At 44.0% G+C, this 15772-nt stretch overlaps 1 protein-coding gene across 1 annotated transcript in view; it reads left to right on the forward strand.

Moving 5' to 3' along the window:
• LOC144494648 (A disintegrin and metalloproteinase with thrombospondin motifs 3-like) overlaps nt 1–15772 on the forward strand; it is a 500070-nt gene that overhangs the window by 113019 nt on the left and 371279 nt on the right. Inside the window, exon 6 of the mRNA XM_078213852.1 lies at nt 1407–1566. Coding sequence (XP_078069978.1) covers nt 1407–1566 — 160 coding nt within the window. The remainder of the gene's footprint in view (nt 1–1406; nt 1567–15772) is intronic.

Consider the following 15772-nt stretch of genomic DNA (forward strand, 5'->3'; position numbering starts at 1 on the left):
ATTATAAATTCCCCTGTTTCTGACTTTCACCAATCTTTTTCTCCTTACATGCTGACAGAAACTTTTAGTCAGATTTATGCTCCCCTGCAAGCTTGCTCTCATACTCTATTTTTCCTTTCTTGATCAGTCCCTTGGTCTTCTTTTGTTGAATTCTAAACTGCTCCCAATCCTCAGGTCTGTTGTTTTTCTTGGCCAATTTGTGTGCCTCTCCCTTGGATCTAATACTATCTCTAATTTCCCTTGTAAGCCATGGGTTGGCCACCTTTCCAATTTTACTTTTGTGCTAGACAAAAATAAACAGTTGTTGCAGTTCACCCATGTACTCCTTGAATGTTTGCCATTGCCTATCCACCATCATCCCTTTAAGTAATGTTTCCCAATCTATCATAGCCAACTCGCGTCTCATATCATCATAGTTTCCTTTATTAAGATTCAGGACCCTAGTCTCAGAATCAACTCACCATCTTGATGAGAAATTATATCATGCTATGGTTACTCATCAATTGTCGAATTCACTACCACAGAAAGTAGTTGAGGCCAAAACGTTGTCTGATTTCAAGAAAAAATTAGATAGCTCTTGGGGCTAAAGGGATCAAGGGATATGGGGGGGCAAGGGGGGGAGAATTATATATTGAATTTGATGATCAGCCATGATCAATAAGAATGGTGAAGCAGGTTCGAAGGGCCGAATGACCTACTCCTGCTTCTCGTTTCTATGTTTCATTGCCAAGAGGTCTCGCACAACTAGATTGCCAATTATTCCTTTCCCATTACACGATACCCAGTCTAGAATGACCTGTTCTTTAGTTGTTTCCTCAACATATTTGTCCAGAAAACATCCTGTGTACACTCCAGGAATTCCTCCTCTGTGGTATTGTGACTAATTTGATTTGCCCAATCTATATGCGGATTAAAATCCCCCATAATTACAGATGCTCCTTTATTGCATGCATCTCTAATTTCCTGCTTAATGCCATTCCTAACATCACCACTACAGTTTGGGGGTCTAGATACAACCCAATGACACCATCAAAACTCTCCATAGGTAGAGTTACCAATCCAAAAATATTGATTAATGCTTCCACCAAAAGTGTTGAGTGAACAAGTTCAGATGTGTTTTTAAGCTGATATCCCCTAATTTCAGAGGTTAATTTAACTATGCCAGTTACACAAATTTCCCACATGTAAATTGGTGAATAAGTTCTCCCAAGAAGAAAAATTAAATAGCTATAAATATTTCTGAATCAAATGAAATTTGCAGATATTTTTAATTTTCATTTGAAAAGTAATAATTGGGATGAGCACTTCTCTGTGCTTTGAATTTTATTACCCTTCGCCACATCAGTATTTGACTTAGAAAACCTGCTTTGGATTTGTTCATAACATACTTTTGACTCTCCCATCAGGCTGGAATGATCCGAACGGACCAGGAGGAATATTTTATTGAACCACTGGAAAAGGGCAAACAAGCAGAGGAAGAAGAGAATGGCCGAGTTCATGTGGTGTACCGTCGATCATCAATACAGCATTCAAATCCTGAAATCCCTGTTGACTTCTATCAAACAGGTTGGTATCTGATCTAATCTTTGGAATAATGTTAATTCAGTTTGCTTGTTCATCCGGAAACAATTAGTGAGCAGATGATGAGACCCAGCAAAGAGTCTTTATTTTTGGTGGGTTTAAAAAGGGCTTACCTTGGCAGTTTCAGCCTCATTGTTCCACAGGAGCAGGCTGAGGGTAAGAGAGTTTGTTTCTAGACTTGATTTATTTATTTATTTTTCAGTGGTTTTTGGGTTTAAAATCGGAGGTTTTTTCCAAACCCGGAAGTAGGCCCAGGAGAGGCCTGGGAAGGTTTTTGGTAGGTTTAAAAGCAGGCCGCACTTTTGAGCGGGCAGCGTTGTAGCGGGCAGTGGAGTAAGCAGGGAGCAGAGTGAGAGCTGTAAGGGCTTTGGCTCACAGGGCTTCGGTGAAAACAGGCGGAGGCAAGGAAGGTTGTTGTTGTTTTTTTCCCACAACTATAAAGGAAATGGCAGGTATGAGTAAGAGGCCAGTTCACTGCATTCAGTGTGGGATGTGGGAGTTCCTGGAGACGACTTGCCTCCCGGAGGTCCATATCTGTGCCAGATGCATGGAACTGCAACTCCTGAGGGACCGTGTAAGGGAGCTGGAGCTGCGGCTCGATTACCTCAGTTTAATCAGGGAAAGTGAGAAAATAATAGATAGAAGTTATAAGCAGGTAGTCACACTGGGGCCTCAGAAGGAAGACAAGTGGGTCACAGTTAGGAAGGGTAAAAGTCATAAGGGTCATGTACCAGAAAGTACCCTAGTGGTAGTCTCCCATAATAGTAAGGGCTGGGCAACAGATGGGAGAGGGGAAGGGAGTGAGCAGTCAGTGGAGGTATCCCCTATGGTTGCCCTCCAAAATAGGTATATTGTTCTGGATTCTGTGGAGGGGGATGACCCTCCAGGGGTAAGCCACGAGGACCAGATCGCCTGCACAGAGACAGGCTCAGAGGCCCAGAAGGGAAAGAAGGGGAGAAATAGTGGTGGGGGATGCGATGGTTAGAGGCACGGACAGGCGGTTCTGCGGGCGCGAACGAGACTCCAGGATAGTAGTCTGCCTCCCTGGTGCCGGGGTACTGGATGTCTCTGAGAGGGTGGGAAGCATATTAAAAAGGGAAGGTAATCAAACAGATGTAATTGTACACATTGGTGAAAATGATGTAGGTAGAAAGAGCAGGAGGGTCATACGAGAGCAATTCAGGGAGATGGGTGCTAGGCTAAAAAATAAGGCCTCTAGGGTAGCAATCTGTGGAGTGCTCCCAGTGCCTAGTGCTAGTGAGGCCAGGAACAGGGAGATTCTACAATTGAACACGTGGCTAAAGGACTGGGGGGGGCGGGGGGGGGCGGGGCAGTAAGTACTGAGGTTGGGGTCGAGCTGGGGTCCAGGGCAAGGCGAGCTAAGAAGAAGAGCATCCTGGAGCAGGATGACCTGAGTGGGCCTCAAGGTCTGGAGTGCATCTGCTTCAATGCGAGGAGCGTAACGGGTAAGAGAGACGAACTTAGGGCCTTAATGCTTAAGCGGAATTTGGGTGTGGTTGCGGTGACGGAGACATGGTTAAAAGAAGGACAGGACTGGCAGCTGAATATTCCGGGGTATAAGTGTTTTAGGCGAGACAGAGGAGGGGCTAAAAAAGGTGGGGGAGTAGCGGTATTAGTTAGGGAGCATATTACAGTGGTGCAGAGGGTGGACAATTTAGAGGGGTCATGTAATGAATCGCTGTGGGTGGAACTCAGAAACAGGAAAGGTGCAGTCACTATACTGGGGGTATACTACAGGCCACCCAACAGCCCACGGGAAGTGGAGGAAAGGATATGTCAGGAGATTCTGGATAGGTGCAGAAAAAATAGGGTTGTTGTAGTGGGAGACTTCAATTTCCCTGTTATAGACTGGAAAGTGCTTAAGGCTGGGGGTCTGGACGGGGAGGAATTTGTAAAATGCGTACTGGAAGGTTCTTTGGAACAGTTTGTAGATAGCCCAACTAGAGAGGGGGCTATACTGGATCTAGTTCTGGGAAATGAGCCCGGTCAGGTCGTCAAAGTTTCGGTAGGGGAACATGTGGCAAATAGTGACTACAACTCTGTTAGCTTTAGGATAGTAATGGACAAGGACGAGTGTTGTCCTAAGGGTAGGGTGCTAAATTGGGGGAAGGCTAACTATAGCCGGATTAGGCAGGAATTGGTGGCCGTTGATTGGGAGAGGCTGTTCAGGGGTAAGTCCATGTCTGGCATGTGGGAGTCTTTTAAGGAACAGTTGATAAGGCTGCAGGACAGGCATGTGCCTGTAAAAAGAAAGGATAGGAAAGGTAGGATTCGAGAGCCGTGGATAACCAGGGAAATTGAGGATCTGATCAAAAAGAAAAGAGAGGCGTACGTTAGGTCCAGGCAACTGAAAACAGATGCGGCTCTGGAGGAATACAGAGAGAGTAGGAAAGAATTCAAACGGGGAGTTAGAAGGGCAAAAAGCGGTCACAAAATGTTCTTGGCAGATAGGATTAAGGAGAATCCTAAGGCATTTTATTCATATGTTAGGAACAAAAGAGTTGTCAGGGAAAAAGTCGGACCTCTCAGGGACAAAGGAGGGGAATTATGCTTAGAACCCAAGGGAATAGGGGAAATCCTAAATGAATACTTTGCATCGGTATTCACAAAGGAGAGGGACTTGTTGACTGGGAGTGTCTCGGAGGGAGGTGTTGACCCGTTAGAGAGAATCTCCATTACAAGGGAGGAAGTGTTAGGTTTTTTAGGTAACATTAAAACTGACAAATCCCCAGGGCCTGATGGCATCTATCCTACACTGCTCAGGGAGACAAGAGATGTAATTGCTGGGCCTCTGATGGAAATCTTTGTCTCTTCATTGGACACAGGTGAAGTCCCTGAGGATTGGAGGATAGTGAATGTGGTACCGTTATTTAAGAAGGGTAGCAGGGATAATCCGGGTAATTGTAGGTCAGTGAGCTTGACATCCGTGGTAGGGAAGTTGTTGGAGAGGATTCTTAGAGACAGGATGTATGCGCATTTAGAACGGAACAATCTCATTAGTGACAGACAGCATGGTTTTGTAAGAGGGAGGTCGTGCCTTACAAATTTGGTGGAGTGTTTTGAGGAAGTGACAAAAACGGTTGACAAAGGAAGGGCCGTGGATGTCGTCTATATGGATTTCAGTAAGGCATTTGACAAAGTCCCTCATGGCAGGTTGGTTAAGAAGGTTAAGGCTCATGGGATACAAGGAGAGGTGGCTAGATGGGTAGAAAACTGGCTTGACCACAGGAGACAGAGGGTGACAGTCGAAGGGTCTTTTTCCGGCTGGAGGTCTGTGACCAGTGGTGTTCCGCAGGGCTCTGTACTGGGGCCTCTGCTATTTGTGATATATATAAATGATTTGGAAGAAGGTGTAACTGGTGTTATCAGCAAGTTTGTGGATGACACGAAGGTGGCTGGACTTGCGGATAGCGATGAACACTGTCGGACAATACAGCAGGATATAGATAGGCTGGAAAATTGGGCGGAGAAATGGCAGATGGAATTTAATCCAGATAAATGTGAAGTGATGCATTTTGGAAAAACTAATGTAAGGGGGAGTTATACAATAAATGGCAGAGCCATCAAGAGTATAGAAACACAGAGGGACCTAGGTGTGCAAGTCCACAAATCCTTGAAGGTGGCAGCACAGGTGGAAAAGGTGGTGAAGAAGGCATATGGTATGCTTGCCTTTATAGGACGGGGTATAGAGTATAAAAGCTGGAGTCTGATGATGCAGCTGTATAGAACGCTGATTAGGCCACATTTGGAGTACTGCGTCCAGTTCTGGTCGCCCCACTACCAGAAGGACGTGGAAGCTTTAGAGAGAGTGCAGAGAAGGTTTACCAGGATGTTGCCTGGTATGGAGGGTGTTAACTATGAGGAGAGATTGGGTAAACTGGGCTTGTTCTCCCTGGAAAGACGGAGAATGAGGGGAGACCTAATAGAGGTGTACAAAATTATGAAGGGTATAGATAGGGTGAACAGTGGGAAGCTTTTTCCCAGGTCGGAGGTGACGATCACGAGGGGGCACGGGCTCAAGGTGAGAGGGGCGAAGTATAACTCAGATATCAGAGGGACGTTTTTACACAGACAGTGGTGGGGGCCTGGAATGCGCTGCCAAGTAGGGTGGTGGAGGCAGACACGCTGGCATCGTTTAAGACTTACCTGGATAGTCACATGAGCAGCCTGGGAATGGAGGGATACAAACGAATGGTCTAGTTGGACCAATGAGCGGCGCAGGCTTGGAGGGCCGAGGGGCCTGTTTCCTGTGTTGTACTGTTCTTTGTTCTTTATTCTGCTGAAAGGAGGAGTCGATAGTTTGTGGTGGTTAAAAATAACTATAAAACATGTTTTTGCAGCGTGGGGAGTGCATTACATATCAACAACATGGTAATAAAAGAATTTTTCCATTGCATGTCTTTTTTCTAATATGTAACAAAACAATGTTTCCTTATGCTGCTGGAAAACCTTGGGTTTTATTATTGCCGTGTGACTGAATTGCAGTGTGTTTCTCAGTTCAGAAGGCTGCCATTGGGATCACTCGGCAACGTGACTGAGATAGAGTCACTGACAATGACATAATTATGGGATAGGTAGTCTTGGAAGTGGCATTAATGGGATGCATATTCTCAGAATGAATGCTCCGGTTAGAGTGCTCACAGGATAGGCATTCAAAAATTGGATGCCCAAAGGAGGGATGTTCATTGGACCATTATTCATGGGTGTTCATGGAAGTGCACATGTTGAATCTGTTTGGTACTTATAGGATGGCCATTTGTGGGAGGGTTGCTCATAGGATTGGCACTTAGAGAATGGGTGATCACACCTCCTGTGCATGAGTGAAATTTATTGTTTCAGTCTGTACGTCAATTACAAACCAAGCACTTACATGATGAAATAAATCCTTTATCCTGGGCTTAAAAATAGATGCTGGACAACCATTCTTTTTGATAGGGAGGCCTGATACCTAAAATGACTATTGTTGCAGAGAACAATAATTAAATAGTGCAAAGATCAACAAGTGTTCAAGTTCCATTTTGCCTATTTGCAGGCCTATTCTTTAATTCGGCCTCAGTGCATGTACAATATTATTAAAAGTACTGACATTACTTCACACAACAGATCAGCAGCATTTTGCAATCTTCTTTACATTTTCCAGCAGTTATTGCAAGACTCTGGCAGCACAGAGCACCTTATTGGGGTTTCATTTCCGAATTCCAATAAAGTGATGCCTGTGGCCACTATGACCTACAATTGGACATAATTACAATCACTGCACTGCATGCTATTTTAACTTCTTAGCTTTTTCTAACCAACTGTGGTGGTGTTGGCAGCCCAGAAATATGGCTGACAGCAGAGCATGTTTCATGGAGGAGCAATACACAAAGTGCTTCACTGAAAATAAATTAACTTTCAAGTCTACAAAGGGTTGGGATAGCAGTAAGAAGAATTATGTCATGTGTGCTCTGCCTAAAGGCAGGTCCTTAGCTCATTGTCTGCTGACGTTGCATCCTAAGCCGTTTCTCTTGGCAGTTTGTGTCAGTGGTGGTTTGCCATTGCCCCTCCTAGGGGCAGGAAGAGGAGGAGGAGGTAAGTCCCAAACCTACATCAGCTGGAAGGGGATTTGAACCCACACTTGTTGGCATTATTCTGAGCCACATGCTAGCCATCAAAGCTAACCTACCCCGAAGGATGTGTATAATAATTATAAAAGGGGATGAGAAATGATACAACATTGATTTAAAAAAAATTTGTATCTGGAATGACAAAGCAACTGTCAAAAGAGTGGTGATAACAGGAAATATGTGAGAAAGATAATTCATCAGTTATTGAAAGAGTAGGAATAGCAGCACAAGGGGATAGATTGAAACAATTTGGATAGATCTGAGTAAGAGTAGATGGATGGGGGAGGAATTCCTAGTTATAACTGGGTTAGTTGAACAGCTGGATGGGAAGCTGTTTGCCAGATAAAGAAACTGTCAGACATTATGCTGCATAAATTTCAACATCAGCGAGGTCAGGGCCAATGTGAAAAGAGGCAGTGAGACTAAAGACAGATTCACTGAGACAAGCAACATTTAACTGATTTTGGACAAGGATCTCTTGCTCTTATAAATCTGTTTTCTCTAGTAATAAGTGTGTCGAGAGGGAAAGTGAAAGGACTTAAAACTAATTAGAGAATAAAGATATTGAGCAGAATTTTCAGTCTTATTTCAAAGTGTAGTTGTGGGTGAAAAAGTGGAGGAACCTGTCCTACTTGGGCTGAAACAGTGCCCTGATTTTAAAAAATTAAAGTAAAACCACAAATACCCCAGGGGAAACACACCAGAGGAAACACCCCCCTCCACCCCGGGAAGCCCCACACAGAAATGGGACCACTCCCCCCCTCCCCCCACCTCCAGGGAACACCAGCCTCCACAGCCATAGGGTGTCCCCCACCGTGGAGCCCTCCAAAATTACATGGGACACCCCCTAGAAACCCCGTCACCCCCAAGCCTTCCCAAAATAGCCCCTCCCCCCTAGAATTAGCAAGAGGCACGAAATGAATGTTTCAACTCTGCTAGATTATAAGTGGGTCTATTAAAGAATAAATTGGTTGCTGATATTCTAGATGATCAGCATAGAGAATTTCTATTGAATGAATACTTTACATCTTTAGACCACTCTACCTAGAAAGAACTAGAAAGAGTGCAGAAAAGATTTACTAGGATCCTTCCGGGACTTGATGGATTGAGTTATAAGGAGAAACTGGTTAGACTGGGACTTTTTTCTCTGGAGCGTAGGAGGCTGAGGGGTGATCTTATAGAGGTCTATAAAATAATGAGGGCCACAGATCAGCTAGATAGTCAATATCTTTTCCCAAAGATAGGGGAGTCTAAAACTAGAGGGCATAGGTTTAAGGTGAGAGGGGAGAGATACAAAAATGTCCAGAGGGGTAATCTTTTCACACAGAGGGTGGTGAGGCGAGTACAATTTTGTCTTTTAAAAATAATTTAGATGGTTACATGGGTATGATGGGTATAGTGAATAGAAAGGGCTTTTACTCTCTGAATGTGCAGGTTGTGTGTGACCAAAAGTATGAAACACTGCAGGTTTGTGCCAGGTATGCAGGATCTGCCAAGATGCTCCTGCATCACTCCCAAATGTGGGCAGTTGGGACTAGCTTAGGGGTTTAAAGAAAAAAAGGGCGGCATGGACAAGTTGGGCCAAAGGGCCTGTTTCCATGCTGTAAACCTCTATGACTCTATAACCTCTCAGTTTTATTACTCACTACCTCTCTCAATCTCCGTTCCACTCTATCTCATGGGCCAGAACTTTACCTTTGCCATGGACATGTGGCAGGCAGGAGCATCACAAAATGGGGTGTGATGATGTTGGGAGCCTTCCTGATGTTTTTTGGTTGGTGGGTTTGCTTGCAAATTGGAGGTGCGCCCACCAACAATTAAAGAGCCAATTAAGGCCATTAAAGTTCCAACACATTGTGGTTTTGAGTGGACCGTGCACTTTTAAGTATGGCACATGGGCTAGTTGGCCAGGCAGCCTTCACGTTTCTCATTCATTCAAATCCAGGTTGTGATAAAAGGCCCAGCAGCTAAAGGCCAGCCAGGCAGAGTGAGCCACAGGTTTGGCTGCAAAAGCAGAATTTCCACAAATTCAGGGAGCCGTTGACATGTGCCGATCAAGGCACTAGTGGGGGAGCTTTGTGAATAGAAAGGGCTTTTACTCTCTGAATGTGTAGGTTGTGTGTGACCACAAGTATGAAACACTGCAGGTTTGTGCCAGGTATGCAGGATCTGCCATGATGCTCCTGCATCACTCCCAAAGGATGTCCCGAGGCAAGTTCTGCACACATGAGGACGGCCTCAACCGGGATCTTGGGTTCACGTCACACTATCTGTAACCACCACGACTTGCCTAGGCTTGCAAAATCTCACTAACTGTCCTGTCTGGAGACAATACACATTTCTTTAACCTGTGCTTAACGCACTCTCCACTCACATTGTCTGTACCTTTAAGACTTGATTACCTGTAAAGACTCGCATTCCAACCATTATTTTGTAAATTGAGTTTGTGTTTTTATATGCCCTGTTTGTGAACAAAAGTCCTCACTCACCTGATGAAGGAGCTTGAGACTCAGAAAGCTAGTGCTGCCAAATAAGCCTGTTGGACTTTAACCTGGTGTTGTGAGACTTGAAATGATTAGCCTCTCGACGCTGGACAAGTTGGCTTGGAAGAGGGCACTGCTGTTAGACTGCCATTCTTGCCATTATATTTGGAGCATCATGTGCAGGCACCTTTGATGGTAGTTCTCCAGCGCTTTGGGTTGCCTGCTGTAAATTGGCCAAGTCGCTCGGGGAACGTCAAACCCAGCTCATGAACATTTTAATTACCTCAGTCACTTTGAGCATTTTTTGGCTTGTCTGAATACACTATGCTTTGGAGCATTGCACAAAGACATTTGCATTTATATAACACCTTTATGACCACAGGATTGACCAAAACCTTAAATGAAGTACTTTTGAAGCATAATCGCAGTTGTAATGTAGGAAATATGCCATTACCAAGTTCCACATACAGCAATGAAGTAACTGAGCAGGTAAACTGTTTTATGTGTTGGTTGAGGGGTTAACCAGGACATGGACCAAATCTCCTGCTCTTTGTATAGTGTTGTGGGATCCTTTACATTAATCTAAGAGGGCAAATTGGCCTCAATTTAACATTCCATCTGAAACAGCACCTACGGTAGTACAGCAGGAAACCTGCGTTGATTATATGCTTAAATTTCTGCATGGAGTTTGAATTCACAAATTCAGAGTTTGGATGGCATTGTGGCATTGTTGACATGCAATTACTAGAAGTACTTGTTCCAAACCTTACCTGTGGAAAAAAAAGGTCAAGAGATCACAAAGTGTGACAGTTCTTTATTCAGTCTCTTGTGTTGCAGTCCCTTTAAGGGCTGGGTGTTTGTAGGTCACAGGACACTCCTGGTGCCTATTGAGAGGAATCGCGCAAACAGTGTTAGGGCGTGGATCCTGGTAGGAGGGAACCTCTCATGTGAGACTGGAAGTAGATGGAACTAGACATGTACCTGCATTGAGTTTGTTTGTATATAGTTTTTCCTTCAATAAATCATTGTTGTGATTCAAGGCTTCCTTGTTGTGATACCTTGTGCAGTTACTGTTGACAATCGAGTATGATAAAAATTTGAGCTTTATCAACAGAGACAGGGCGCTCTATCACAATTTCAACTCGTTCTCTCACTCACAGTTCTAGACATTCAGCTGGTGGGGTAACTTAAAAGTTGCTGCATTGGCATTCAAAAACTGAAGAATGAATAAGCAAGATGCCCTGTTCTACTTTGTCTTTAGCTGAGAGGTGAAAATATTGAAAGCAGGATAGTGTATGCATACGCTGGTAGACCACCCACACTACTGTGCCTGACTGCTCTAATTGCATCTGTTTTTAAACTTCTCAAATTGCAGACATTTTGTGATCCTTTATCCCTCTGTTAGATTCCCAGGAAAGGTATGACATGTATCATGGAATTCTTGTAGGATGGCATGCTTTACAAACCTGTCTATGATACACTGGTGAGAGTATAAAGGAAAACCTCTTCCTTAGTGAATCCCCTTATGAAATCCCTGCGATCCAAAGGAATTGTTCCCTTTTTTCCCCAGTATTCTATTTTATGCAGGAACTTTGCAAAACAAAGTTAAATGGTTGAGAATGTTTGTTGGCGCAATTCCAGTAAACAGTTATACATCAGCCAGAAATACGTGGACAAAGTTGCTGAAGGAAGAATACTTTTTACTGAATATGCAGATTTACTTTTAGTGAAAGAACACTGCACATTTTAAAATGAAGTAAGACAAGACTTTGTAACAGTTCAGAGGTTCATTTTAGTTGTCCAATATTTTAAGTGCATTTTGAGTAAGATGTTGCTTTCATTAGTTCTGACATGAAAATGGGGTAAATTCAATGAGACGAGGTGCAGGAATTTTGAGAAAACTTCGCAGAGAAACATGTGGCATGGGCTATCTTAATTAATAGGTCTCATAGGAATTGCTCTAGAATTTATCCCCTGCCAAAGTGAGGATGATGTTAAAGCGGATTAAAAGTGGAAAAGGTTGGATGCATTCATCAAATCAGCTGGAATCTGTGGAGAGAAATAGGTTCTGGTGAAAGGTTACTGACCTAAAATTTTAATTATTTTCTCTTCATAGATGCAGAAGACCTGCTAAGTGTTTCCAGGATTTCCAGTTTTTATTTCAGATTGCCAGCTTTTGCAGTATTTTGTTTTTGTTCATGACATAAATTTGATTGTGGGGAAAGGAGGTGGTCATTTTCAAATGGGATTCGATGCTGGAAGACAGAGGGAAGCCCACAGGTTCCCTGTGTGAGCCTGAAGTAGTACCAATACTCCTCTTCATCCATAACGAATCCTCACTGAAATTATAAGAACAATTATTTTCTTTGCCTCTTCTAGTCAGTCTGCCTTCTGTTAGGTATTGTGCAGGCCTTAAGATTTTTCTAGTTAAAATCTTATTGAGGTGCTGATAACATCACTGAGTCACGACTTTTAAACATTAAGCATGTCTCCCACTGCCAGGCACTGGTTGTCCTCCTGAACAATTTTCTTGCTGAATAACAATGGGAGGTGGCAGAAACTCAATGTAAACCCTCCCAACTGCCATCTACCTGCCTGCCCTGTTTGGGCCAATGCTGGATTAATTGGGGTTACAGTTTCCATATCCATAGCCAAGAAACTATGTTGCTACTCTGGGTTACTAACATGGGGAAATTCTAATCAAATCCCAGGAACTGAGATTTTTCCTCAGGCTTCCTCAGGGCGGCACGGTAGCACAGTGGTTAGCACTGCTGCTTAACAGCTCCAGGGACCTGGGTTCGATTCCCGGCTTGGGTCACTGTCTGTGTGGAGTTTGCACATTCTCCTCGTGTCTGCGTGGGTTTCCTCCGGGTGCTCCGGTTTCCTCCCACAGTCCAAAGATGTGTGGGTTAGGTTGATTGGCTATGCTAAAATTGCCCCTTAGTGTCCTGAGATGCGTAGGTTAGAGGGGTTAGTGGGTAAAATATGTAGGGACATGGGGGTCGGGCCTGGGTGGGATTGATGTCGGTGCAGACTCGATGGGCCGAATGGCCTCTTTCTGTACTGTGGGGTTTCTATGATTTCTGAATAAATGGCTAAGCCTCCTACTCAAACCTGACTCAAACAGCAGCCAAATAATCTGTTCTTTTTGCTGGTGTTGGTTATGAGATACATATTAATCCAGACATCAGCCCCTGCTCTACTTTGAATAGTGCTGTGGGATCTTTTACATTCACCTGAGTGGACAGTTTAATATCTCACCCAAAAGATGGCCCTTACAACAATACAAAATTCCCTCAGGTACTGTTTGCCTAGATTATGCACGTAAACTCTGGAGTATGACTTGATGCGATATCCCTCTGACTCTTGGGCAACAGCGCCACAGGTTTCATCCTCCAAATTTAAAGTGTTTCAATAGTTTGGGTGTGGATAGATATCATAAACATTTATTTGTATCTTCATTCAAAATGATCAAGTGTTTATGTCAAGTCAAGGGGCGAAACAGTGGCTAGCACTGCTGCCTCACAGCACCAGGGACCCGGTTCAATTTCGGCCTCGGGTGACTGTGTGGAGTTTGCACATTCTCCCTATGTCTATATCTGGTTTCCTCCCACAGTCTAAAGATGTGCGGGTTAGGTTGATTGCCCGTGCTAAATTGACCCTAGTGTCAGGGGGATTAGCAGGGTAAATATGTGGGGTTACGGGAATAGGACCTGGGTGGGATTGTGGTCAGTGCAGACTCGATGGGCCGGCACGGTAACGCAGTGGTTAGCACTGCTGCTTCACAGCTCCAGGGTCCCGGGTTCGATTCCCGGCTCGGGTCACTGTCTGTGTGGAGTTTGCACATTCTCCTCGTGTCTGCATGGGTTTCCTCCGGGTGCTCCGGTTTCCTCCCACAGTCCAAAGATCTGCGGGTTAGGTTGATTGGCCAGGTTAAAAATTGCCCCTTAGAATCCTAAAATGTGTAGGTTAGAGGGATTAGTGGGTAAAAATGTGGGGATAGGGCCTGGGTGGGATTGTGGTCGGTGCAGACTCGATGGGCCGAATGGCCTCCTTCTGCACTGTAGGGTTTCTATGATTTCTATGACTCGATGAGCCGAATCGTCTCCTTCTGCACTGTAGGGATTCTATGATTCTCAACTTTGCAGTGGGCAGGCAACAAATGGAATCAAAGGTTCAGATTGGTATTTTAGCATCTTACTACCAAATAATGCTTCTGATGTTCACAGTTCTACCAATAGGATCTAGTTGTGAACAGATTGACAACCATGCTCTTCAGGGTAATGCCTGAGACCTGACTTCAGTGAGAGGATAGTACTGAATTAACAGCTGGAATAAAGCAGCCTTGGAAAACATGGCCCCAAGATTTATGGAAAGATTTCTACTAAGCTAGCCATTCAGTTTTGTATATTCTCCTTACTCTCCTGCCATTATTCTCATTGACCATTAGTTTACTCTACACCTCTCCCACTTCCCACAATATCCCATCAAGGATGGACAACAGAAAGCTGGAGAAACTGGGTGATGGGTGAATAAGACTTGCAGTGAGTTAGGCTCTGGGCAACAACATTATGGATGATCTTAAGTTTCTAAGGGATAGGAGATAAGAGGTCAACCAGGAAAATATTGGAATAATTTAACATGGAGATAACAATAGTATGGATGAAGGAAAAGCCACTGAATTTACATATCGTAATGTACAGCGGGCTGGAGGCAACAATTTGCTCTAAGATCAATCAATATAAAAACCGGCTGACCTCAAGCATATTATCAGGATGACGGATAGATCACTCGTGTTTTATTTGTAATATGGACATCACAGAATTGTTTCAGTGCAGAAGGAGGCCTTTTAACCCATTGTGAATGCACCGGCTTGCCAAACAAGCATCATGACTTAGTGCCATTCCCCTGCCTTTTCCCTGCACCTCTGCATATTGTTTCTATTCAAATAATCATCTAATGTCCTTTGGAATACCTCGATGGAACCTGCCCCCACAACATTTCCAGGCAGTGCATTCCAGACCCGAACCACTCGCTGTTTGCACCAACTAGTATGCTTTTAAAAAATCGGAACTGTGTGCTGTGGTGTAAAAACCAAATGAGCCTGGAATTATGCTGTTTATGGACATTCAATACTTACCTCTGATGTCAGAAGCTCAATAATCAGAACTGGTATCTGGTTGCAATTTATGAATTGATCTAGAGACTCAAATTATTATTTTTTCATGGGATGTACACCTCACTGGAAATGTCAGCATTTGTTGTCCATCCCTAATTGTCCTTTGAGGTACTTAAGACTCAACCACATTGATGTGGGTCTGGGGTCTGGGGATGACCTTACCTGGTCTAGCCAGACCAGGTAAGGTCATCAGATTTCTTTCCTTAAAGGACATTAATGAACCAGACATTCAATGAAGGTTTCATGGTCACCATTACGCAGACTTGTTTCATTCCAGATTTTTTTTGCTTACTTAATTGATTTTATTATTTGAATTTTAATTCCACCAGTTGCTCTGGTGGGATTTCAATCCACATCCTAGAGCTTAACCCTGACAAATGCGAGGTGGTTCATTTTGGTAGGACAAATTTAAATGTGGATTACAGGATCAAAGGTAGGGTTCTGAAGAATGTGGAGGAACAGAGAGATCTTGGGGTTCATGTCCATAAATCTCTGAAGATTGCCACTCAAGTGGATAGAGCCGTGAAGAAGGCCTATAGTGTGTTGGCGTTCATTAACAGGGGGTTTGAGTTTAAGAGCCGTGGGGTTATGCTGCAACTGTACAGGACCTTGGTGAGACCACATTTGGAATATTGTGTGCAGTTCTGGTCACCTCACTATAAGAAGGATGTGGAGACACTGGAAAGAGTGCAGAGGAGATTTACCAGGATGCTGCCTGGTTTGGAGGGTAGGTCTTATGAGGAAAGGTTGAGGGAACTTGGGCTTTTCTCTTTGGAGCGGAGGAGGTTGAGAGGAGACTTGGTAGAGGTTTATAAGATGATGAGGGGGATAGATAGAGTGAACCTTCAAAGACCATTTCCTCGGGTGAATGGAGTGGTAACTAGGGGGCATAACTATAGGGT

Source organism: Mustelus asterias, chromosome 6 (genome assembly GCF_964213995.1).
Source record: "Mustelus asterias chromosome 6, sMusAst1.hap1.1, whole genome shotgun sequence".
In the NCBI taxonomy this organism is placed as follows: domain Eukaryota; kingdom Metazoa; phylum Chordata; class Chondrichthyes; order Carcharhiniformes; family Triakidae; genus Mustelus; species Mustelus asterias.